The sequence below is a fragment of the Bombus terrestris genome, chromosome 12 (genome assembly GCF_910591885.1).
Source record: "Bombus terrestris chromosome 12, iyBomTerr1.2, whole genome shotgun sequence".
NCBI lineage: Eukaryota > Metazoa > Arthropoda > Insecta > Hymenoptera > Apidae > Bombus > Bombus terrestris.
Genome location: NC_063280.1, coordinates 8500897 through 8527718, shown reverse-complemented (window position 1 = coordinate 8527718; position 26822 = coordinate 8500897). Strand labels below are relative to the sequence as shown.

The 26822-nt window shown below is 33.2% G+C and overlaps 2 protein-coding genes across 16 annotated transcripts; one reads left to right on the top strand and one right to left on the bottom strand.

Annotated features, from left to right (window-relative positions):
- The first annotated feature begins 820 nt into the window (after positions 1–820).
- Positions 821–16878, top strand: LOC100645212 (intersectin-1). 13 transcript variants are annotated; one of them, XM_048411005.1, is made up of 38 exons: positions 821–1161; positions 1281–1336; positions 1557–1710; positions 1795–1943; positions 2022–2249; positions 2586–2681; positions 3382–3471; positions 3882–4055; positions 4196–4219; positions 4497–4655; positions 4743–5100; positions 5187–5400; positions 5486–5637; positions 5721–5843; positions 5924–6062; positions 6128–6442; positions 6528–6899; positions 6980–7131; positions 7213–7414; positions 7481–7765; positions 7901–8011; positions 8184–8279; positions 8387–8395; positions 8565–8702; positions 8795–8921; positions 9006–9170; positions 13336–13463; positions 13542–13648; positions 13721–13793; positions 13856–14062; positions 14138–14221; positions 14304–14459; positions 14530–14676; positions 14743–14983; positions 15159–15233; positions 15462–15536; positions 15949–16122; positions 16203–16878. In XM_048411005.1, the coding sequence occupies exons 2-38, from the start codon at positions 1315–1317 to the stop codon at positions 16352–16354; spliced, it is 5673 nt and encodes a 1890-aa protein (XP_048266962.1). In that variant the 5' UTR covers positions 821–1161; positions 1281–1314; the 3' UTR covers positions 16355–16878. The 13 variants fall into 13 exon arrangements, with proteins under 13 accessions (XP_048266962.1, XP_048266961.1, XP_012170395.1 ...); XM_048411004.1 differs by having other exon boundaries at positions 6980–7137; XM_012315005.3 differs by lacking the exon at positions 2586–2681 and having other exon boundaries at positions 6980–7137.
- Positions 16876–26730, bottom strand: LOC100645342. Of its 3 annotated transcripts, none has more exons than XM_048411017.1 (3): positions 26642–26730; positions 25900–26286; positions 16876–25456 (listed from the first exon to the last, which is right to left on the bottom strand). In XM_048411017.1, exon 3 carries the CDS (start codon positions 21584–21586, stop codon positions 17648–17650), a length of 3939 nt encoding a protein of 1312 aa, XP_048266974.1. In that variant the 5' UTR covers positions 21587–25456; positions 25900–26286; positions 26642–26730; the 3' UTR covers positions 16876–17647. The 3 variants fall into 3 exon arrangements, with proteins under 3 accessions (XP_048266974.1, XP_048266973.1, XP_048266972.1); XM_048411016.1 differs by lacking the exon at positions 26642–26730 and adding an exon at positions 26388–26439; XM_048411015.1 differs by lacking the exon at positions 26642–26730 and having other exon boundaries at positions 16876–21588; positions 25900–26446.
- Positions 26731–26822: the final 92 nt, after the last annotated feature.

Below are 26822 nucleotides of genomic sequence, written 5' to 3'. Positions count from 1 at the left end.
ACAACAGTCTAATTATGTTCGATTTAAGCACAAAACAACACAGAGATAAAAACGAACAAATGTCAAATGTTTATTATTTATTTACCCTTATTTTAATATTAAATATTCAAATTCTTTCATATATTAGCCATTTCCAGTTGTTCAAGAGAAAAACAAAGTAAGATTTCCTTATTCCTACTTTCTTCTCAATTTTGTATTTTGCATAGTTACTACATATTTCCTTTTCCTTCTTTGCAAATATCAATGGACCAATTGATTCTATACCTGCTTAAAAAAAGTAGTTGATGGTAATTAATAGGTTAGTCATACTTCCGGTATCGAGTGTAATGATGTAAGATTATATTTTTAAACGAGTAAACAATATATTGATCGTTTGATGCAGTGTAATAACATCTCAGCCATCGTGTAGAATTTTCTACTTAACCATTTTTGACCTGAACTTGTTCGTAAAATATTAGATTACTACCTTATTATTCTATTAGCTGAATCTATTGTTTAATTTCAATTGTGAAGTCTTCTTTCTGGCATATGTGTTTAACAAGGTCGACCAGAATAATGGAGTAAATTTCGAGGAAATACGATACTTCATTATATCGACATCAATATTTATATATTAAATTATAGGATTAATCAGACATTGTATCACGAATAAATATGATATACGTGTTAAAGAATTTCTTCTATTGAATGAAGTGCAGGAAATTTGAACGTTCGAACTAAGGGTTGCGGAAATAGCGATTTCTGCCGAAAATGAACGAGGTGGTTTCGGGTGAGCTATCGATTCCTCCCGAAGATTTACGGAAATAACCGAGGTCGTGAAAGTGACGTATGTACGTCAGTAGTGTGGGCCGACCCGCGTACTGTCGGTACAGGGAAGAAATTTGTCTGATTCTGTTTCTTACTAAAGGATCGCTAACGTCGCGACATGCAATCATGAATTTCTTTTAGTAAAATTGTAAAAGAGGTCTCATAACCAAAGAAAGTAGCTCACTGTTGTATGTTTGTGTAACTGGCGTGAGAAAAAATCTTGCTCTTATACGTGTGCGTTAGGGTCTCGATCAATCTTCAAGTTCATGAACTCGTAGTATTCAGTTAATTGGGTTTGTTCGTGATTGAATCTACGCTAAATTTATAGCGTTTCGACAATTCTTCTTTTGTGAGGTACATACCGAGTCACTTTCGCTAAGTTCGGTCACCATGACCTAACCTTGAAATCACAAATTTCTTTCATCGATTTCTACAATAATTTTTATAAAAGTTATATATTTCTTTAATTACAGATTCGATTCGGTGGTCACCTACGGGTGAACAGAGATGGCCACCCCTCAAACTCCGGGTAAGTCAATTGTTTCTTTGTTTCCAAGCCTAGTGACAGGCATGCTCCTATTTAGTTGTCATGTTGACAGTAACTGAATTAAGGAGAGAACTGAAATTTCTGATTTTGTAGATGTTATTGATTGAATATTAGACCATTTCACAAATACTTTTACTTTCATTCAAAAGAAGTCGCTTATTTGAATATTATAAGATAAAAAAGGAGATGGCAATTCTTTCAGGTATGGATCCTTGGGTAATCCAACCCAGAGAACGTGCAAGATATAGAGAGCAGTTTGATTCTTTAAAACCAATCAATGGAGTTGTTACTGGAGAGCAAGCAAAAGAATTTTTACTTAAATCACAGCTTCCACCTGTTATCCTTGGACAAATATGGTATTAACATTTTATCATTATATCACTCTGGTATTTAATATCTTTAGAAATTATCATACATATTATAAAAACATGATTATATAGGGCTTTATCAGATACAGATGCAGATGGAAAAATGGACATAAATGAATTTAGTATTGCATGTAAATTAATTAATTTAAAGTTACGTGGTTTTGAAATTCCTAAAGCCTTGCCTTCAGCTTTAATACAGAGTTTGAAGTCACTTTCTGCCAGTAAGTATGATAAAGGTAGTAAATAATCAAGATTACTTCAATCATGAGTCCTGAACTCTAATATTTGATAATATTTAGGTGATAGTAATGTTACGAACTTAACAAACGGAGCCGCTAATATTCTACCACAGAATAATGTTGCTTCATTAGTAAATTTATCTGCTCCACCGCAAGTTCCAGTACAGCCTTTAATTAGTGGGATGCCTATGACTGGATCTGTTCCACGTCCGCTTATAGGACCACCACCTGTAAATGGACCATTACCAGGACATGCTATTAGGCCTGTTTCACCAATGACCTTACCAGGTGATTAATCTAAAAATTTTATGTTCAAGTATCTAAAGCATATATAAATGAGTACATATGGTGAAAGAAATATAAATTTTCATAGTATTCATCAAAACTCTTACACTACTGCTAAGAATTCTATTTCACAACAAATACAAATCATCTTTCAGTTGAATTTATGATTGATGTATATCATAACAGCAAAATATTCTATTATCAAGAATTAGAGTCTATTTCAATTACTACCATTGTTTACTATAGATATTATAGATCCAAAAAAATAAGAAAAAAAAACATTTTATCTAACAAACATCATTATGTAGCATTATTATACTTATGCATCATACTACACAGCATCACGACAAAGTAGACAGAATGTGGCTGCCACTACACATGCCACAACTCACACAGCGTCAAAGCCACCTGCTCGACCTGCACCACCCTCTGTGGGTATGTTATAAGAAGTGGATGTTTACATATGAATGATTATGTCTGAATTTTCTTCTATTTCGTACCTTTCTTTCAAGTTTGTAAAAATATTATAATTTTTCTTTAAGGCATATTTTTTCCTTTTTCTTGATATTATCAATAATATAATGTTATGATGTGCTGTTGTATATACATTAATATTTTGAATGCAAAGACTCATTTTTGCATGAAAGAACTCACTATATTCTAAATAATTATTTATATTTTATTAGATCTAACTTATAAAAATATTATATGTCATTGGTATCATTTTAAAAACATAAAATGTAATTAACTTTGTAATGTAAATAATACATATTATTTAATATTAACATATATAATAATGTGTACAATATCATTATCAAAATGGTATTACATTGTATTTTACACAATTACATATCACTAAAAGACAACACAAACACTTATCTTCAAAAGATATACTTTTATGCTTCATGTCTATGTCTATGTTTTTATTTCATTATAAAAACACACAATACAGTATGTATATTATATGTGACACTATATGTATAATCAATGTTGCAATGGCTTTGTTCACTGATTACGCATATACATATTCTACTCTATTATTTTTCCTCTCTATATATATCTTTTATATATATATAACTGCCCACTTATGCAACTCTGTATACAATAATATAATATTTGTGCTGCAAAAAAAAAGGAATCGTGCCTTCTACAAGTACTACCACTACCACTACCACCACTCCTAGTGGTGGTCCTTCTCAAAGACCTACACCACCCTCAAATATTGGTATGTTTCAAAGTGCAAAGGAGATTTGAGAAGTAGTTTATCCATTTATTTAAAAGATAAAATTGCATGTAAATCTAGATAGTTTCCCATATCTTTAGAATTAAATTTTAATATAAAGAAATGATTCCTTTTTGCATTATATGTTATTGCAATAAACACCTTACTTTAATAAAAGATCATCCAATAGCATCAAATACATACATTTTAGTATAAAATGCACATAATTGTAAATTAATTTTGCCTTTATTACTAATCTTTCCAGTTGTTGCAGCTGTAATTTATATTATTTTATTTTTCAATTACTTTGCTATTGCTTTGCTTTGCTGTTATATTATGTTTTTATTTTATACATCTTATTTAAAGTGATTCTTTAATGAGATTGTTTTTAAAAATATAATTATGTATTTTAGGGGCAAATTTTTCACCTGCTACTAGTGGTCCACCACCAAAGCCAGCACCGCCTTCATTTCCTAATAGCCCTGTCGCTACTGGGATTTCACCAATCAAAGTTCCACCTGTTTCTGCCACGGCTATTGTTCCTCCTGTTGTTCAATCTGTACAACCAATGACTACATCTACCATGGGTAAAACCATATGTTCTTCCTTCCACACTCTGTTTCTTCATTATTTCTTTAATATTTATTTAGATTTTTAGTTTCCAGTGATATATTTGAATCAGAAAATTTATTGATTTGTGAATGATGTTTTATTCCTTTTTTTACAGATTTACTTGATCTTGAGTTTTCAGGTATACTTTATTAAATTCTGTAGAAAGACATAGTTGTTATTTTTACTTAATTTAACTAATAAATAATGTAACTTAAATATTCTTTTATGGTATTCTTAAATCTTGATTTTCCTATACCTTAAGCTAAGACTCTAATATAAGAAATACTGCACTACTCTAGATAATAAACTATGATAATTATTAATTTAACATTATTAACTAAATCATTCATTGAATAGTATTTTTAATATCACTCAGAAGTAGATAATATTTAATAAACATGTTTTTTTGCAAACAGGGATGTCTGCAGCAGCACCAATTGCACCCTTAAATACAACTCCAACACCAATGGCTGCTTTTGGTATGGCACAAGCAATGCCTATGCAACCATTGTCTTGTACTAGTATGATTGCAGGTGGTTCTACTATGGTACCATCTATTGCACCAATGTCCACTGGTATATATAATTTAAGTTTTGTAATCATAAAGTATCTTATTTTATCATTACATGATATGATTCATTATTTGCTACATTTTCTTTCAGGAACTGGTGTAGTATCGACTCCTCCAGTTGTGGGTTTACCTCTAGTATCAGCAACCACAGCAAGTACGTTGGTGAATGGTGTAATTGCTCAAACACCAGTATCCACAAGTACACCATTAAGCACAACTGCACGTCCACCAAGTATAGATAGGGTGGGTTCGGTTGATTCACAACATAGTCAGCATTCAGTAGGTTCTCCACAATCTGTGGAATGGGCTGTACCTCATCAAACAAAATTGAAATATACTCAATTATTTAATACCTGGGACAGGGCGCGATCTGGGTTTCTATCTGGCCCTCAGGCCAGAAATATTATGGTGCAGTCACAATTACCTCAACAAGTGTTGGCACAGATATGGTATAATAATATAACAGCAAATATTAAACAATAACAATCGAAAGGATAATTCTTAACATTTCTATAGAATATAAATGTGTTACTAGGGCGTTAGCGGACATGGATTCGGATGGTCGTTTGAGTTGTGACGAATTTGTATTAGCAATGCATTTATGTGATATAGCTAAGCTTGGTGAAAAGATACCTACCACGTTACCAATTGAACTTATACCACCTGCATTCAGACGTCAACGACAAAGTAGCTTAACACTTTCACAAACTGGAACGGAAAATGTAGATCCATCGGCTGGTATGCCGCAAGTAAGTTCACTTTTTTTGTATATCTATGTTTAAATAATTTCATAATAATAATATGTATTATATATTACAATTATTTTTCTTACAGACCTCTTTTGAAGACAAACGTAAAGAAAACTTTGAGAAAGGACAAGCGGAGCTAGAACGTAGACGCAAGGCTTTATTAGAAATTCAACGTAAAGAACAAGAGGAACGTGAACGAAAAGAAAGGGAAGAAGCTGAGAAACAAGAGAAAATTAGGTAAACAAATGTTTCCTGAAGATTGGATAGGTGAACGTTTATATTAAAATGTTTTATATTGACTGAGAACAAATATTACACAGATTAGAACAAGAAAGACGAAGACAAGCAGAGATTGAGAAACAAATGCAAAGGCAGAAAGAGATTGAACAGGAAAAGGAAGAACAACGAAAACGAGCTCAAGAACAAAGAGAAGCAGCAAGAAAGTAAATGAAATTTTATATGAATATTTGTCCCTATAAAGATCTTAAAAATTTCCAATAATGCAAATTTATTCTTTTAACAGAGAGATGGAAAGACAACGACAATTAGAATGGGAAAAACAGAAATCACAAGAGCTTCAAACTCAGAGGCAAAAAGAACAAGATGTCTTACTAAAATTGAAAGCAAGAAATCAAACATTAACTATCGAATTAGGAACACTTGTAAGTATTGAAGACATTATTAATAAACTAATTAATATCTATATAATATTTTGGTTACAACGTAGAACGATAAAGTGAAAGAACTATCACAAAAAATCTGTGACACTCGAGTTGGTGTATCTGGAGTAAAAACGACGATTGATGGAATGCGGTCGACACGTGATGCACAGTTACAAGAGATGGCTGCCTTAAAGAATAAACTTAGAGAACAAAACCAAAGATTACTAGCCTTGAGTCAAGAGAAAGCTCGAATCGAAGCAAAGAATAAGCTAAATACAGCTATGGAATCGGCGGGCCAAGAAGCAATCAAAATGGCATTTGATAATAAACAAATTACCCTGAAACAAATGAAGGATAAAATTGCTGATTTACAACAGCAGGTATACTTAAGTATATCAAAATACAGTGTAATATATAATATGTCAAAAGTGCTGTAATTTTGTAATATGAAATTAATATTAATAGATTGATGCTAAAATGGCTGACATAGAAAATAATAATGGCCAGCTTCAAGATATTAAAACGCAACTGGAAACTTTAATGGCTGACTGTAAGAACCTTTACTTAACTTTCGAAGATAAAAAATTAAAAGTTTTAGAACTCAGAGCAAGTGGTGGTACTGGAGCTGGTACCGATTATACAACATCTGCATGGGGTGATAGTGGTTGGAATGATACTTCAGCGGCAGTTAACGATTCTGCATGGCCTGTTAATGATACCACCACAACTAATGCAGTGGAAGAAACTACTCCAGGGGTTATGAAATATAGAGCTTTATACGAATTTATAGCTAGAAATCAAGACGAAATATCGTTTCAACCTGGTGATATTATCTTGGTATTATTATAAAACTATATTCGTATATTAGAACAATACGAAGAACATAGAATATAAAAATTAAATTATTCTTCTAACAGGTACCGCCTGTTCAAAACGCAGAACCAGGATGGATGGCTGGCGAAATTCGTGGTCATACTGGTTGGTTCCCGGAATCTTATGTAGAACCAATAGATGTTGGCAGCGCAAATGATAATGCTTTCATACAACAAGACAGTGTGGAGAAGAGAACGTTAGAGTTAGTTAATTAAACTGAAATTATAGTTAATTGTTAAAAAGATATATAATTTACTATTATGTTTATTTAATATAGAGGGATTGCTGAAGTTCCCGAGAATGTATCTGATGCCGGATCACTAGGCGATGAGCCTCCTCCTGTTGAACCTATCATACCTACTCTTGGATTAGGTGTAGTTTGTGATATACAAGTAACCACTTTGTATCACTATCGTCCTACGATAGAGCAACATCTTCTCTTTGAAAAAGGAGATATTATTAAAGTAGATGAACAGCAGGTTAGTATAAAGATATATTCACAGCGTATATATACATTTACATTAATGCATTTTTTAACACTTTAGGGTGATTGGTGGTATGGTACATCTGGTAATGGAGCTAAGGGTTGGTTCCCTAAATCGTATGTCAAGGAAATTTCTGCTAATCAAACTGCAATAGTTGAAGGACTCAATGAATACTACGTAGCCTTATATCCATATGATTCCGCCGAGGTTGGAGACTTAACATTCAACCAAGGAGAAGTTATATTAGTCACTAAAAAGGAAGGTGATTGGTGGACAGGCACTACAGGAGATAGGAATGGAATTTTTCCTGCCAATTATGTAGAAAAATGCGATGCTCCAGATCAGGTAAAATGGCGGTTTTTCTTCCATTTTATTGAATGAAGTTTGAGTAACTAATTTCAACTTTTGCTATACAATGTGATGATATGCATAAGAAATAAAATAAGATTTTAGAATTTTAACATATATAACATTGATCAGGGTGCCTCAATAACTACTAACGTATCTGAAACAACCGCGATTACTGAAACAACTGAAGACACAACCACAAGTAATCATGAAACAGCTACTTCAATTGCTCAGGCAACATTGGTTCGTAATATTTTGATTTTAATGCTTCTACTTCCTAACTATGTTGAGAATATATTTCCTCTGTATTGTAAAAAGCTATTGTGTATTTAAAAGCTTTATAGATTTAATTTTGTACGCATTAATAATTAGCCTGTAAGGTATAAAGATAGACGCACATATATCCCATGTTTAGCAAGCAGAGAAAACTGCTGAGCAGCTCGAAGATGAAAGACAAGCCGCGGAAGATAGAGCAGAATTGCCAGATTTTTCCGCAATGGCTGCGCAGCAGGTAATTAATATGTGCTTATGACATACATGTAATTTAAGAATATTTAATATTGATTATTTAATAAAATTTAATTGTTTTTTTTTATTGCTGATGTCCCGTTATCGCAGTATCATAAGGTACTTTATTTGTTACAAAATGTACCTGCTAAGTACTGTCTTATATTTTGTGCTTAATATCCATATATTATGGCTTCATAAATAATAATATACATTTGTAATATTTATAGCATATATATATGAGTAGAATATATAGTGTATTTTTATAACACAAGGGCTTTGTTAACAGAGAGGAAGAAAACCTGAAATTGTACAAGTTATTGCACCTTATCAAGCCACTAGCTCTGAGCAGTTAGATTTACAAAAGGGGCAATTAATAATGATTCGTAAGAAGACAGATAGTGGCTGGTGGGAAGGAGAATTACAGGTATAATTTATTAGTCCTTCCAAATTAACTATAACAAAATAATGTTTTTTTTATAATTGTATTATATTTCGTGTTTTTGCTATACTGTTTAGGCACGTGGTAAAAAAAGACAAATTGGTTGGTTCCCAGCTTCTTATGTTAAACCTTTAACCAGTAGTAGCAATCGAAGTACACCTGTTTCTCATGGATATCAAGACTCTCCTACAGATCCAAATATTGGTGAGTAGTTTTTAACTTTGTGTAATGTCATTTTATATGCACTAAATATGAGGAACATATCAGTAACATATTTTACCAATATAGAACGCGTTATGGCATTGTACCCGTATCAGGCTCAAAATGAGGATGAATTAAGTTTCGAGAAAGGCGATGTTATAACCGTACTTGCAAAGGATGAAGCAGCATGGTGGAAAGGCGAATTAAATGGAATGTCTGGCGTTTTCCCTAGTAATTATGTATCTCCTATGTGTAAGTATTCCTTTTTATTTCAAAGTTTTACATGCTTTTATAGAATTTGAAATACAATTTATGTCCATCATAAGTGTTTAATAAGGAGCAGTTTTGAAACAGTTTTGTAACTTACTAGTGCAATACAATTTGAAATAATATGAAACAAATATAATTGCTATACCATATTTGCAATTTATAATACACGGATAGACGGACGACCGTCAGGTTTCAAATTTTATCTATCATTATAAGATATAAATCGATGTTATGACAGTATCAGTCTTCAAAATTTTAATAACGCAATTTATAAATTAATGCGACGGTCGTTTAGTAGGACCACATAAAATAGTAATTCCCTGAATACTATTTCATCTACTTATACATAATGTATATTTTCATATTGCATAATTCTATATTTATAAAAATATAAAAATCTGCTTTTAAATACATTATTATTTACATATTATAGTCATTTATATATATAATATTTATCTAATAACTCACAGAATTAATTTGAAATTAACTATAGATTACAGGCATAAATAAGATAGTTATTGAATATTTTGACAAGTTCTTTGATAAGTTAGATATATAAATATTACTTATTGATTTTCATTGTTTATAGTCTATGAGAACTACATTTTAATTTATGATAAAAAATTATACGGAAACAGTGTTTCTTTCACTATTATACACTACGGATGTTATGTGTGCTTCCTCCTCTGATATGGCTGCGTTCATATTCCGCACTTTGGCTTGGAAAGCGGTATATCAAAGATAGCGGTACTTTACAATAATCGTTATTTTATTTCTGGTCTATTTATAACGGGTAGTTTTTTGCGGAATCAGTTATCAAAGAAGCGTACTTTCTCTATTATACAGCCTGCCTGTCTGCCTGCATGCCTGCCTGTCCGTCCGTCTGTCCGTTTGAGGTAGCTGCTTCGTCTCAATAAAATATTTATAGGATTTTATATACATGTATACAATTAAAGGAAAATTATATAATATTATCTAATATTTAGTACAAAATTTTAAATTTATCCCTATTTTAGAAATATCATATCATTAAGTGTAATCAAAGAGATAAGAAAAACATTTTATTTAGCATATATTATATCAAATTATAAACATTATCATTATAACATAAATAATCATTATAATCATATTTTTTATTTTACTTATTTTTATTATTTATTATTATTTTATTCATCTATATAACCTTTGTTAATTTGCTTTATTACTTTAAGCTATTGCTTCATAAAGTATTTGAGTGGAATTATAATATCAATAATAGTATCATAAAGCGAAATAGCTACTTCAAGGAATTTGAATATCTGTCATTAATACTTGGAAACAATCCTTTTTACTAATTGTTATCTTTCGCCTCTGCTTAACATGCAGCATAAAGGATAGCAGAGCAGCACCGCAGCATTGCAGGCTAAAATAAAAGCGTCTCGAGTGCAATAAGAATGATAGCAGTCTCTACACTGAACGCGACATGTTACAACCAACAAGTCTCATCGGTGGAGACAATGAGCATAGAAATGAAAGCAAAAGAAGGGAAAGACAGACTCAGGGCTGGTTCTTCGTTTTTATATTACTCCGAATTATTGCGAGTCTTTTTCTTCTGGTTCAGGGTCCTACTTGATCCTTTATTTTCATTATCGTTCAAATTGTTACCATATGTTTTAATGACCATTATTCTTTAAACTATTGAATCTCTATGTATGGTTTACAAACGCAATTACCATTGCGCAGTATTTATATATATATAATATATATATATATATATATATATAAATATATACTCATAAAGGAGAGCGCTAAATATTGAGTAACTAGTTAATATCGTGTTATTACAACCACCTGACATGTGCACCAAATCCTACCTCAACCCTCTACTTTAATTTAGAACAGAGCTTAAAAATTGAATATGATTTCTTTAACCATTTGGAATAAAATCCATTATCTCTAATAATCTATCTAATATCTCAAATAAAAATTGAAAGCAACATATATTTATTTAAGAAGTTTAAATTTTAGAAGACATTAGATGTACTTTCTGTTTATACTAGCACTTTTGGCCCAAAAGAAAATTTTTTAAAATCCACAAAAAAGCGGTTATATTCAAAGATATAGCTATAGTAGAACAGAAGAATTTTCTGCTAGAAGCAAAGACAATAAACATCGAAGTATTAATCTGTAAAACATTCATACTACTCTATATATTTAACATTTGAACAGCTTTATGTGTAAATAAAAATATAGAAACATTATTAAATAATTAAAGGGCTTAAAGTGTTAGATCAATAAAAATTACGTGTACAAGTGCTATTAGTAGTATTAGAACTTTATAATTAATGTCCCTGAGAGTGAAGTTTTTTAAAATGTTTAACTGCTACCTGTCTCTGTTCCCTTCTCTTCTATTAGCATTAGTACGTTATTTGGTGTGCAATACAGATGGTTTGTACAGTTATATTGCGCCGAGGCCTAGAGCAACAATATGGGCAACAGAATATTATTTTTCTGCTTGTCTTCAATGTAAAGGGAGAAGGAGTTGTTAAATCATAGTGTTGAATATTTCATTTAACCTTTTCTTTGCCACGGGTGAAGAGTTTGTTACAATGTATAGGAGATATTTACATAGCCTTGAAATTTTTGAACAATTACACAGTCTATAACTTCCGTTTAAATTCAAAATTTTATATGTAAGTATAGGAATCAGAAAGAGATGTAGTAATACTGTGCATAATGTTTACAAAGAGAATTAAAATATTGCTCTCTTTTGAATTCAATAAGTTTTAACCAAATCCGTTGTTCCTATTTATTTATTCTATATATGTATAGTTATTATTTGTTTTCTGCTTTGAATTTTGTCTGATAACATAATGGAAGATGATGTGCTCCTTCTTCACAGCCTTTTATTATAGAGCCTAAATCATCATTAAAATATCATTAATAATAATCATAAAGTTAGGTAGATATTATCTCCAGTGGTGAGAATGATTTGTTAAGTAATGTTATATTATCGTAAACCAGTTTTTCCATCAATTTACCCCTGAGTATAATAGTTTAGATTATTTAAGGATAGGGTACCTAAATGTTATTTCACAAATGTACTATTATTTACTTATTCTTTATTTATATTTATTGCTTATAAGTTTATGAATCTCTGTGCTGAGATACTTAAATATCGCTTTATTATTTTGAAATAATTTACTATTTTTACTCCTAATTACTTCTAATTTTGTAGTGTTTAAAATTTTATACAAATTTTGCGAAGTAATACAAAATAATTAGTAGAAGAAATCATTGAATGTATTGTATTACATTTAATATTCATTCCATTGAAATATTCAGGAATTTGATGGAATAACTAGTTTCGAATTACCGCAAAAGCGCACAGTTGATCAGCATATTTATACACTAATTAATCCTTTTACACGTTCTATATAACTCTTTGCAAAAAAGAGTGTATAAATATGCCTGATCATGGAACTAAACATTGTGTGCTTAATATTAAATATTCTAGATGCGCTCATAATCTTGTAATCTTTATCTAAAACATGTTGACAATGTGTAAAGCAAGTTATGCAACTGGTTATTCTTAGATGAGAAAAATACTTGTGTAGTGCTATATCCTTAAGGTTGTTACTATTTGCAAAATATCCATATTGTTTGTTGTATCGTCGAATCTCATTATGAATCTCAAATTGTGTGTGGTATACTTTTGAGTGAAAGACACTGTATGAGTGTGAACAAGTTTAAATCGTTCTGTATCTACAGGTTTTTGTTCACACTTCATGTGGATATATTTGAAATTTCTCATATGCATATACACGCCGTTCTTATACATATGTACACATATCCATACATAATATACAGACGTATTCACAAAACTGCTGATTGAAATAAAGTATCTGTCTGTTGTAAAGTATTGTTGAGTACAACAATTCTCCATTACTCAGTGAAACCCGGCGACTAACTTAAATACTTAGAATATTTTCTTATGATTTTTAAGTTTCATTTCTCAAACATTTAATTCTTACAAAATTGTATGTAATAATTTTACTAAAAACTTCATTTATTATTTGGAGCAAGTCACCTAAAATTAGCTAAAGTACATAAAAAAAGAAAAAAATGAGAAGAGACTGAAAAAAATCTGCATACATTTTATGTGTAGCTAATGAGATGACAACTAACTTACTAATGGCTGGATTGGATTCCATGGAAAGAAAACGACAAGAATACATAAAAGAACTTATCACAACTGAACAAGCATATATAGAAGACATGAGACTTGTTCACGAGGTATATAACAATTTTTATATAAAATAATTTCCTATGTGTTATATTTAAATTTATTTAAAAATAAAAATTCTTTTACAGGTTTTCGAGAAACCTCTAATTGAAAGTTTAGTTTTAACCATGGATGAAGTAGATAAAATATTTGTTAATTGGAGAGATATTATTGCGTGTAACGATAATTTCTTAAGGTAGCGTTTTATATAAATATAATTCAAAAAACATTTACAATACCGGTTAATTATTTAATAAATATTTTTCAGAACATTACGGATACGACGAGATAATAGCGAAGGAGCGATTGTAAGAATGATTGGAGACATTCTATGTGAAAATGTAAATTTCTTTTACTGTTTGTAATTAATTTTATATCATAGTTTAATACTTGTATATTTTAGATACCTAGAATGTCAGCATATATAAGATTCTGCAGTTGTCAAATATCCGCTGCTGTCTATCTTCAGAGATTGACTGAAACTATGCCAGAATTTGTCAAAGTTGCTCAAATTTGTCAGCAAGATCCACGTACAAAAGGAATGCCTTTGAGCTCTTTCCTTATAAAACCAATGCAAAGGATAACAAAGTATCCTCTTATTATTGGCAAAGTATCTATCATCTTTCTATTCTTGATTTCAGAAAAGTATAAACATCTTTACATCAATTTACCATTATTATTTTAGATTTTAGAGCACACACCAGTTGACCATCCTGATAGGCAATATCTCCAAGAAGCATTGGCTAAAGCAGAAGAATTTTGTACTCAGGTAAAATTTTTTAAATATCAACTGTTCAGTTAAAAAAAGGATTATTATCGTTTTAATATCAATTTGATTTATTTTACTGTAGGTAAATGAAGGAGTTAGAGAGAAAGAAAATAGTGATAGATTAGAATGGTTGCAAACACATGTGGCATGTGATGGTCTTGAAGAACAACTTATCTTTAATTCTTTAACCAATTCTTTAGGTCCACGAAAACTTCTTCATTTTGGTATACTTCATAAGGTAGGTCAAATCTAAGAGACCACATTTCTTTCATGTAATAACAACTTTATAATGCATTAATGCCTCTTAGGCAAAAAGTGGAAAAGAACTTGTTGGATTTCTCACAAACGACTTTTTACTATTTGCTCAACCAGTACTCAGCAGAAAGTCTTTATCCAGTGGACAACAGTTTTCATTTGAGAGAAACGAACATCAAAAATTCAAGATGTATAGAAAGGTATCTTACAGTAAACTACTGTAATAGCAGTATAACGGTACTAATGGAAATATTTATTTATTGCAGCCAATATTTTTAAACGAATTATCTTTTCTGGGTGATTCAGAGATGAATGGTAATATTAATTTAGGTTCCTGTGAAGGTTCAGAAAATTCAACCAAAATATTGAGACTAAAAGACCAAAAAAAGCCAATAATATTATTAGCACCGTCTCCAAGCGAATGTTCACTATGGATCAGAAGAATTACAGAAGCAAGAAAGAAATTTATGGAGAACGAAAAAACACGTTTGCAAAGACAAAGATCAAGTAAGTCATACTTTCGTTATATCTAGCTACATATTATTGTTAAGTTATAGTATACTCCGTGTTTATTTTTGTATCGTTATTGTAATAGTAACTTTCATAAATATAATGCAACGTATAAGAAATACTTACAATAAGTTTAACGTATTAATAACGCGTAATATGTGTGAGTAAACAGAGCAGGCGCAATTTGGAGCGTGTGGCAGAATTCTTGTTACAGTGCTTGAAGGTTTCAATTTAAAGACAATACCTGGTAAGCTAAACTTGTGTGTGCTTAAGTTGTTTGCCTTTTCGTGCATGTGCTTTGTGCTTGCTTATGATTGCTTGGTTGTTATTTTTTATTTTTCTGTAAAAGCGTACGATGAAAGGAAGCGTAATAAGCTTCACTACAAAATAAAACCATCGAGGGTCATTCATATTGGAATTACACTCTCTAACTATACAATGCGATTTTACTAACAAAGATCTGGCATGATTGTAGTTCGCAGAAGACCACCCCAGGGTAGACTTCGATTAGTAGTTGTGGAAGCTGAAGATTTAATTATGTTGAAAAAAGGTAAAATTTTCTGCTTGCATGAAAGTTCTACCTTGAGACTTGGTACATGGACAGACTTATAGATAAACACAAATAAAATGAAAATTACAAAGAATTGAAAATCCTGCATCCTATGTTTTAGCTAAACTTTTTTAAATTTTTCTTTTCTATCTCTATTGCTTTTTCATTTCTTAACTATATTACGCATGTATGGAAAACCTTTTTGCAATAGTAGATGATGTTAGTATCTAGCTATCTAGTAACATTAAACTTAATAATATTATTACCTTACATCTTAACAGCGAAAACTATGCAACTGCAATTTACACTTGCAATTTATGCTTTATTAATAGTATGAGCACTATAATCTATTCTATATAAAATTAAATTTTTTAATGTTATAACAATTATAATAAAATATCGAACTTTATAGGAAAGTGCAATACATTTTGTAAAGTGAGTATGGGCTCACAAGAAGAGAGAACGGGTGTCATATCAGGAACTGATTGTCCTTTATGGGATACATCAATGCAGTTTCAAGTAAAGGATTTACTTGAGGATACTTTATGTATCACGGTCTTCGATAAAGGCTATTATAGTCCAGATGGTAAAATTAATTCTATACTTCTCATATAAACATAACTAAAAGAATTTCAGAGTAACAAAATATTTTAAATATTATCACAGAATTCCTCGGCCGAGCAGAAATAAGAGTTGCTGACATAATGAGAGATAGTAGAGATTCGTGTGGGCCAATACAGAAACGTATTCAGTTACACGAAGTCGAAAAAGGCGTCGTTGTGTTGAAGTTGGATTTACGACTCTTTGGTAATCGATAAAAGGATTACATTACTCATATTTAGAAGTAAATGACTATGACATAAATTAAAAATTGTTACTGCTGACTAGATTTTCCATATCATTAATTATAAGAAAACAAATTCTTGTCTTAATCTAATTGATAATTGTAGTTTGACAATTATAAGTGATCAATAAGGGCACAAAACAATTAATATTTTATTGTATATTTATTTTATTGTATTTTAAGAAAGTTTATGATATATGCATTCTTTGCAATGCATCCTTTTTATCATATGGAATTGATATTCTGATATTAGTTTATAAGAAAGCGAGTACTTATATTACTTTCCATGTTGTATAAAGTTCATCCATTCATGTCAATTCTTAGTCTTCCTTAGAAATTAATAATTTATATTCGTTTGAAGCGCTACAGTATTATTGTTATTGTAAAATTGATAGTATATAGCCAGAGAGCATTTGTTTTTTGTATTAAACATATTGTACAAAGTATGAAGCATTTAGGAGGGCATTAATATAAATAAACGAAGTATGCAATAAATAATTTAGGAATAATTTATTATATTAATTGCTTAATATATAATTGCGATCATCAATGAGAAAGTAGAAAATAAGTAATGTAGTATACATTCTTCAGATTGACTCGTTAGATAGATTCAGACTGACTATGATAATGTATGAAGTAGATGTACAAAATATGGTGGTTTCTACAATTTAACACAATAGAATTTTATAAAATTACTGTATAGTCTATAAATAAAATAGATAAATTAATATAAATATAGTAATTTCTTAATAAAATAAATATTGTAGATGATTCCTTGTAGTCATTGTAATCAAGAGGATTACATGCAAAGCGGTGCAAATACATTTAATAAAATTTTGTTCTTTGCTACAAGATGATTTCTAACATGTTGCATTATATGAAGTAGTTAAGATTGTTACTAAACTGTTAGTATTTAACTCGGACTGTATCGCTTGCACCCCATTGCATCCAACCCTTCTCATCGAATTCAATGATCCAAAATTATCAAAGATCATGTGAATATTCAGACTTGTATAGTTTAACTCCCCATGAAGACAATGAATTGTCCCAATCACCAGTGCACATAGTTTCGAGATCTTTAGTTCCCTTTTCAAAGCAAGTGTTCCAATCAGCATTACTTCAATAACCCAACTAAGATTGGTCCAAATCTTTCATTTTGGAGAAAGACAGCAATGCTAAGAGGAGCGTAATAGTAATTAACGAAATACTCGAAACGAAGCCTATTTTCGTTCAATTAATATTTCTACATGATAAACATATGCTTTCATCAAACTGTCGAATTGGCAGACTCTTGAAAATGCGTGCTCACTTCTGTTTCCAACTCGCTGGATTCTTTACGCTCTGACCGGTCTTCGTTCTGCGTAGGAAATTCGTAAATCGGTTTGAATCCACCGAAGAGCTGTGGTTTGAAGTTCTCAGCATCGAATTCAGTTTTTTCTGTCTGAGACTCTTCTGCATTCGAAGTGCTCTCGGAAGAATCGTCATCCGATTTTCTACTAATGGTAGGTTCAACCACGACAACGCTCCAGCCGTTCTTTGAAGGTGTTTCTGCACTGATACTTGCTACAAACGGCGCCATGAAGTTCTGTGGAGACGGCGCAGAACTGGAGGAACTAGAGGGTTGCTGTGAAGGCAACAGAATGGGCTTCTGATCACTATTTTCAGTTTTAGATTTATCCTCATCACGCATATCCATGTCTAAACGATGAGAAACTTGAGCTGTTGGAGTATAAACATAAGCAATTGGCGTAGAAGATGGCAAGGCTGGCAAACGATGAAGAGTAGCTGAGATAACCTCATTCTTCCTTGCTGGGAAAGGTACGAAATCTTGTAAGTATGGTATAACGTTCACGCTGGAATCTTTTTCGTCCTTCTCTTCTGTATTTTCTTGCATAGAATCTTCTTCTTGTCGCTGATCACTGGGCACCAATAATGGCGTTTCTCTCATTCCATTGACAAGAATGGAAGGGTCAGGACGTTCCAGAGGATACGGAAAGTCTGAAGCAAGTGGCCGTCCATTAAAGACGTTATGAGCAGAAGGTCTTGGCTCTTCATCCATTTCTTGATCTTCGTTATCTTGAAGTAATGTCTCTGGAGGAAGGGGTCTATGTGGTCCTCTGGTTCCAACAACTACGCTCTCATCTTTTTCTCTAGAATCGTCAGGATGAATATTCACAGCAGTATTCACAGGATAGACTACGTAAACTGGTGGCTCAGCTATTGGTTCATGGCTGTCGAACTTTCTCCTATCTGCATTCTGCTCAGTTACTATTCTATCCGACTCGTCATTTGTATTTTCATCCATAGAGGACAAATTTGGTTCTGTAATATCCTCCGCGTATTCGCCATGTTGTTGGATCATCTGAAGAGTAGCTACGTGTGGCGGATCAGCAGTTCTTCGTTTAGGAAATAAGGGAGGTCTTGGCGGCACCTGAGGCGGCTCCTCTGAGTAACGTTCTGCCCGTTCTTCCTCTTCCAACCGCAATTTCTGATTGGGCGCACGGTGCGCCAGTTTAACATCGTCCTCCCCTCTGGAGGTGGCTGGTATCGACGGAAGGCGAAACCTCTTAACCGTGGACTCCACGTCTCGAGGAGGCACTATGTTCTCAGCCTTCGCGGAAACTGCGCCGGCAAGCCTAACGGCATGAATTGGAGGAGGAGGAGGGTTTAATCTCTGAAGATAAGATGGAGGTGGAGGTGGTAGAGGTCTTCTGGTTGGAGGATGAGACTGAACAGGCTGTCTCACTCTGGTGGGATAGCCTTGACCAGCTGGAATCGTTCCAATCGCCTCTGATCCACGGTGTCCATGAGACGTTTTAGCATTTGGACGGAATTGTGGTAGAATGTTTGGCAAAGTAGAATCGGGAGGATAAGGACGTCTTCTTATTCCCATAGGTTCTGAAGGAGGAGGAGGTGGTGGAAGGGGAGGAGACGGCGGTTGTTTCCCACGAGGTGGCAAAGGCAATCTTTGAGGTCTTGGATGATCCGGTCTTATCGTACCTCCGTGATGATAATGATAATAGAACTGTGGTGGGGACTTTGGTCGTTCAGCCGGCGGAGTCAAGTTCTCCGAAAGTTGTGGCAGATGATCTTCATTTAAAACTGGAGGATCTACCCTTACAGGTTTCAACGTTGTGGAAGAAGGTGTTATTTCATGCACAGTACCATCAGCTTCATTTATAACAACGATGTGTTCCTCAACTGGTTGTTTAGGTTCATCTTTAGGAAACACCACGTAGTTAACGTCCTTATCATCCTTTTTATCTTCTGGCTGTTCCATAAGCACTGTGCCTTTTACGAATGAATTCTGTGTTCTAGAAGGTTCTATCTCGTTTGCCAGCTTCTGAGTTCCACTAGGATTAGGTTGTCTCCATGTTTGAGCAGCATAAGTAGGATTATTCTCCAGTACGGATACTGAAGGCAGGCCGATTGTTCCTCGGTAATCTGATTGTGGATCGTAATTGCTTTTGTCTGGTGAAACACCATACAAAGGTCTGAAAGAAGCATCGATTCCAGTAGAATCGCCATAAGGATTCTCTCCAATTGCAGTGCCTAGTGAATAATATCCACCTTCGACGTTTTGTCTGTTTCCAAGGACAAAGGATACTGTATCCTGATCAGGTGGTATCACTATATTGCTAGTGCTCTCTACCAGAATTCCTCCACCTAATCCAGTTGGTCTCTGATTAATAACTGCGTTTGGACGATATCCCTGGTTCGTGATAATATTATCCGCAATACCATGTTTTCGATTATCTTTTTCAAACGCTGATTGCACTCTGTGTTCGTTGTCCAAGGGCATAGACGTTACTAGACGCGAAGGAAGAGGTTGGAACGGTAGCGAGTTACTGTGGAAGATACTTTCTTGAGACACTGGTGAAGAATATATTGCAGACGATGATGTAACTGGCGTACTTGTTATCGTAGTGGTTACGGGAGTGGTCTCTGGAGTTCCAACAGTTGTGGTTATATTATGAACAGTCGACGTTGTGCTAGGCACTGTACTAGCTTTTACAATTTCATTGGTCGTCTCTTTCATCGAGACATAATCCTTCGCATCCTCTCCATCTCCAATTTCATAATCTTCGTAACTATCTATATACTCTTCGTGGTTTATAGGAGGCATCGTCTGAGGATCTCGATTGTGTTGCACTATATTATTTGGTCCTTGATGACCATTACTGTACACAGAGGATTGAAGCTTCTCTATTGGAAGAATATCGTCGTAATCGTCCAGATGATCAGTAAATCGTTTGGGAGTGGAGACAGGGGGCTTCCAGGTTGTTACAACAGGTGCTTTTGTCGAAGTGGAAACAGTAGTAGATGTTGGAGGACTAGATGTCGTAGTAGAAGTAGTAGTACTAGTCGTCGTCATCGTCGTCGTCGTCGTCGTCGAAGTTGTCGTGGGTCTAGAAGTCGTAGAAGTGGTGGTAGTTCTAGATGTAGTCGACGGGGTTGGTTTAGGAGTCGTTCTCATTGTTGTAGTCGAACTTGTCTTAGGCATATACGGTTTTCTGGTAGGATAATACATTACGGTTTCTCCATGATAAGGCTTGTGATTATAAGTACTGTAACTATTTGATCCACTCTGAACTTTTGTATTCGCATAGGAACTTGATATCAATGGATATTTGTCCTTGCCATACTTGTCGGAAGAATAATGAACAGGAAGATTAAGAAAATCATGAAAATTAGGTGAATAAGGATTAATCTCATTTGGACTAACATCATCCGTCTCTTTGTTGTTTTCCATCTTCTTTTTCGTTAAATAAGATTCGTTCTCCCTCGCTAAGTCCTTGTTCACCTTTTCATCTTCGTTTACGTTTTCTTGATAACGAGTGCTGAAGTTGAGGGCTTTGACTGGCGGCGCCTTCTCGAAGTCAATTTTACCGGTGATAGGATCCTTCTCGAGCGAAAACGGTCTGCCACCGTTGAAGGCGAAAGGATACGGAAGATGATAACGCGGCGCTTCTTCGTCGTCCGACGTCGACAGCGCAGCGGTGCTCTCCTCTGCATCGAGATCCAGGTCAAGGTCACCCAGCTGCGCCGTCCTTGCCAAACTTGGAGAAGATTCCATCTCCTCCAGTAAGGACTTTGGCGGACTGTTGTCCATATGGCCTCCCATCAAATACTCCGACAAGGTGCCCGTCACGCAGGCCAATGTGACCATTAGTATCCATGGACCGAATCGCATTGTTCTTCGCATACCTGAAAGCGTGTCACATTGGTAATAAAATAAAGGATTTTAGTTCTATGTGAAAATATTTTTTTATACATTTTTATTAACTTTAATTATAGAATACGCGCGATAGGTAAAAGTTGGTCATGGCTTGCTTTTCTTATTTATATTTAGTATTTACATATAGTATTTATTAATATAATGCATGTATTTATATATTACGGCTCTACGATTCTTATTTATAGCTGTCTTATGGCTATTATTAATGAAAATATTATTATACTAGTAGAAAGTTAGAGTATCAAATTAGACTTTATATTCTATACATAGTATTTGTAATGATCCAATTACGTAAATTGAAATTCTACATTTTCTTATACAAATTAGAGAAATGAATATTGTAAGCGTTTAAAAACATACTCGGTTTCTGTTTTTCTAGTACATTTCATTATTATACATATTTATGAAACTTCAAATTATCCACGATGTTTGCTAGTTTTCTGAACTGTCAGTATGACGGATGGTAAAGTAAAAGGCCGGAAAACAGTTCCGTCCCTTGTGTCCTACATTTAATATATCTGGACACGGTAGTGAAACGTGCATGCGGGATACACGTACAGTTCATGATACGCCCACCGGATTTGTCGCGTCATACCATCACCGAAATTACTGTAAACGCGTCACCGATGTCTGCATCACCTTCGTCAAATAAGAACAATGCGAACAAATGCAAATTAATTAATTAACCGTTCAGTTGCATATACCTACATCTACAATCTTCGACTTAGAATTATTTCTTTTTCATTAGGTAATAATAAATTTTAATCCATTTAAAATCATTTTCACAATTGCCAGAAAGAAATTCAACTTTTCTTCTTGCATCTAAATGACGTATTTTTAATCAAATAATTCAATAATTCACTTCAGAGCGATTGATAATAATTTGTAATTTACAGTAATTGTCAGGGAAGGGTCCACGGGTCAGACCCGGAAATTTAGGACGACACTGCCAGGAATTATTTGCAAAATGAAAATCAAAGTCGTTCATCGTCGACAATACATTGAGCTTCTGGCCAGTAATTAACGGATCCTCTGACCGTGGAGAAAATCATCAGCACAATAGAATGATAAACAGGAACAGGTTGCTACATCTTTCATCAAGCGGAATCGCGTTCCTACGCGTAACGGGTTCTCTCGTCCTCTCTCTCTTTTCCTCTTTCTCGCGCTCTTCCCGTAGCATTCCAGCAGCTTTTGTCGAGGTTGTGCCACAATCTCGATTGCTGTATTTGGCATTAGCATTTTGTTACTCGCACTTTCGAGCAAGCTTTCGTTGTCACAGACGAAACGGAACTGGTGCCTCGAGGAACATCCGCCGACCCATCAGGGACATCTTTTTTGGAGAACATTTGTGATTAAATATTTTATAGTAGCATCAAATATTAATTATAAGACGATGATTGAATATTTTTACTTTATCATCTGTTCTTGTATTTTTTTCTTAATTATTTTTTTATTAGTAGATTTATTAAACGACAGATTACTGATGAAAATTATGGCACTTCTTTGCAATTAAATAACATATCTTCTTTTCTCTACTTCAGTGACAATCTTCTATAGTAAACTTATATTTGTAAGGAAATACTGACAGTGATTAAAAATCACTTTTTATCATTTCCTAGACACTCCATATATTATTTTCATCAAATTGACTCAAACGTACTTCTATTTTTGTACCATCCCTGTTATAAATCTTCTCATGAACCACAAATTGATTAATCATAAAAAATTATGAATCTCCATTATAAAATTCCATTTTCTAAAGAATAAACTATAATTAAAACTTACAAACCCTTTAAGAAGCATCAGCATGAAAGGGATTAAATAATATTCTTTTATAATTAGAATTACTTTGTGATGTTAACAAAGTAGAGCAGGAAGAGTCGGAAGCAAATGAACCGTCATCTTTATTAATGCGTGGGTGGATAAAAGCATGGAACTCAAATAGGTTTAACAATCTGTTCAGGGTTTTAGATGGTCCTCAGTTTGCAGTATAGACGGCATATCTGCTATTTTTGGAGAAATTGGAATTTTCCACACTACATATTATAAGGTTTACAACTCGGACCGCGTCGGGAGGTTAATTGGCATCCTAAGCACTCGACGAGTCTTCTCAACAGTAAAAAATGTGGCATAAACCTCGTCATCCGATAAAACTCGACAATAGACAAAGGACGATGGCATCAATTGGACGTTACGCTACGCATCCTCAACCATGTATGCTGATACATGGATGTTCATGACAGTTCAACAGTTACAGGATTGGACAGAAACAGATTTCCACATCATAGGAAACGTTGACTAAAACACATCCTCTAGACTGACAGAATATAAGCACCAGGCGCTTTAAGAGACAACAGATTCATCACGCATTCGCCTAAGTTTAAACTCCGTTATTTACAGTTCATGCTCTTTCGTTCATACTAAAAAGTTCAAATAAACCTACTAAACATAAGCTTAATAGACATCTTTAATCTACCTTCATCTTGAGCGTTAATATCATTCAAGGTTCACGACCTCGACCGAACAGTTGCAACCTGATTGATCGCCACCTAGTTGATAGATCGCAACGCAACCTGAGACCATCGTCCAAGGTCCCTCGGTGGTCATAATATTCGTCTTTAGCGTGTTCGTGACCGTGACCGCCTCCTAACTCGGTGACTGGTACACGAAACAGAAACGTGTGTACTGTTCATCGGGATGACCCACTTTAACTGGCTTGTTTTTGGGGTTTCAGTCCTGAGAGTTGTTTCGGCCACATCAGGTTCGTGAATCATCAGCTTTTTCATGACCAACGACACCGGAGGGAACCGTAATAATATTCATCGTTGCCATTCCTCCTCGACCTCTTTCTCCGTTAACGTACTTCTATCAATGGTTCATTGTGATCTCGATGAATGTGATTATTGACTTCGTTCAAGGGTCTCTGATCAATTATTTCAGTAAACAATTTTTTGTTGACCTTTTTTCTGTTCGCGGTATATTGCACTATTGTACGCGTATTTGTATCAGCGGACTGCTGATATTTATGCAAATTCATATATATATAAAATTGTAAAGATGAAATTTAAATGTCGACAACTGTTTTACTTATTAAATGTTATAGTAAGTAATATACTTTGGGTATTCTATATATTATTGTATATTATATTATTCTATACACTCTCATAAATACATAAAAATCCACAATCTATTCTTATCTTAACAACTAGGACTTTTATCATAGTTGTATCATTATTTTTTTATTTAAGAATTTCTCCTTAAATTTAGCTTGCTTTCTAGATGCTTTATATGAACTTCTATTATTTCACCTATTTATATGGACTCCTTAATTTTTATATATTTCTTGTAACCATCTTCTTTTGTTTTATGTATGTGAATATTATTATTGTTATCATAAGTTTTCGATTGAAAAAATGATAAGATCTTTGATAAAAAGTTTCTTCTCAACTTTTCTGTTTCATCTCGTATGATCTTGTTTGACACGGCTGTTCAGACCATAACGGAGTCTTCAACAATGCAGGAGTTTCTTTATTACCTTTACTGTTTTTCTCTTCTTATCATTAATGAATCTTTCATTTTTTTCTTTTATTAATTTAATCTTCATTCAATTTAATTTTACTTAATTATACCTTGATCATCGATTGAATTATACGTATGGAAGATAACATTATAAATAGATCATCGTGTAGTCGAGGTTTCCTTCGTTTTTAAATGAATCGTTTGCAAACGCAATGACAGTAACCGGTTTCAAACTCAATTTTTAACGCGTTTCAACGTGGTTCTTATCACGTGCATTTATGCTCCTCCATGGAACGTTTAATACAGCGTAAACTCGGCCTAATTATAACGGTATCATGATTACAGAATATATATATATATATTCTAATTGTACGCTGGATACGTGAAATTTGTAACGAAATATTATAATACTCTGTTTTCATCTACTTAATTTAATAACTTAATTTAATTGTCTTTTTAATTTAATGAATAATCTGTAGAAAAACTTGTAGTTTCATTAAGCAAAATTAAATATTATTGTTTAACAATAATTGTGTTATTACAATTTTTCATTACTTGATTAAACAATTTGTCTGTTACAATAAGCATTAATTAAATAAACATATTTTAAAAAAGAAACTAGTTATAAAATAAAAATATAACAAAGGTAAAACAATAAAAAAATATTCAACACAAAAAGAATTCTTTTTTTTGTTAAGCATAATTTCTGTTAATGAATTTTTGTAGTTAAAAGGAAAGCAATATATTATAGAAAAAAATACCTGGATGCAATGATGAGATGAATGCGGATGCACCCCAGTGGTCTCAGAACGACCTTCAGTGTTTTTAAGCACTTAAAACTCCATGTACTTCAATTCTAATTATCGTTGAACCTGTCACTCTCGGTCTTTTGGTCACAAGAAAAGCAATCGTAAAACACGGACACGACGAAGGTGAATAGAACGTGCGACGAAACCATGAAAACTTGCAGCCCTGGTAGAGGGTCACACGTCGACTGAGGTACCTCGGCAACCAGGTGATAGCAGGAAGACGGCTGAGGTGGTGGCGGTAAGGCGAAGAGGTGGAACTTCAGAGGAACGTGGACAAAATGTTGTACAAGAGCAAGACGAAAGTCCAGAGAAGGAAAAAAATAATCCCGGAAGATTCTCCTGTCGGAATGAAAGTATCATCAAATATAAAGATCATTGAATTTAAGTGATTTTGATTTTCAGAAATATTGTCATAAACCTTTGATATTTTATTAGATTACCCTTTTTTTAAATTCTGATGTATGATTCTTGTGTTTTTGTTGTTGTTTTCGTATTTGTTTATAAACTTCATGAAATTCTAATAATATTCCAATAATAATAATTCCTGAGTCGCTACTAAAATTAATTTTTTAAAGATGCACTATGATTTATTTTATATAAAATTATAATTCATTTTCTTAAAAATAATTTTATGTAGTTTATCACACCTTAATAACATATAGGTCAAAGATGTACCAATGTTGATGCTACATACGGAACAAAAAATCCGATTCTTGTTTTCATCAAAAAATGTAACACGCTCGGTAGAACAGGGACAAACTTTCTAAGGTTTTCTCGGTGTGTATCGATTGTAGAAAGATTCCTCAGTACGTGGTAGGTGTCGATAAAATGAGGAAGGAAGAGAAGAGGTGAGATGCTCCACCGTGTGTGTACGG

What these genes read in the sequence shown, in the direction of transcription:
- LOC100645342 (XM_048411017.1), bottom strand. Translation starts at nt 21,586, where the DNA reads ATGCGAAGAACAATGCGATTCGGTCCATGGATACTAATGGTCACATTG.
- LOC100645212 (XM_048411004.1), top strand. Translation starts at nt 1,315, where the DNA reads ATGGCCACCCCTCAAACTCCGG. An exon ending in TTCACCAATGACCTTACCAG is followed by an intron (nt 2,250 to 2,585) that starts GTGATTAATCTA and finishes CATACTACACAG; the next exon opens with CATCACGACAAAGTAGACAG. An exon ending in CAATTTAAAGACAATACCTG is followed by an intron (nt 15,234 to 15,461) that starts GTAAGCTAAACT and finishes GCATGATTGTAG; the next exon opens with TTCGCAGAAGACCACCCCAG.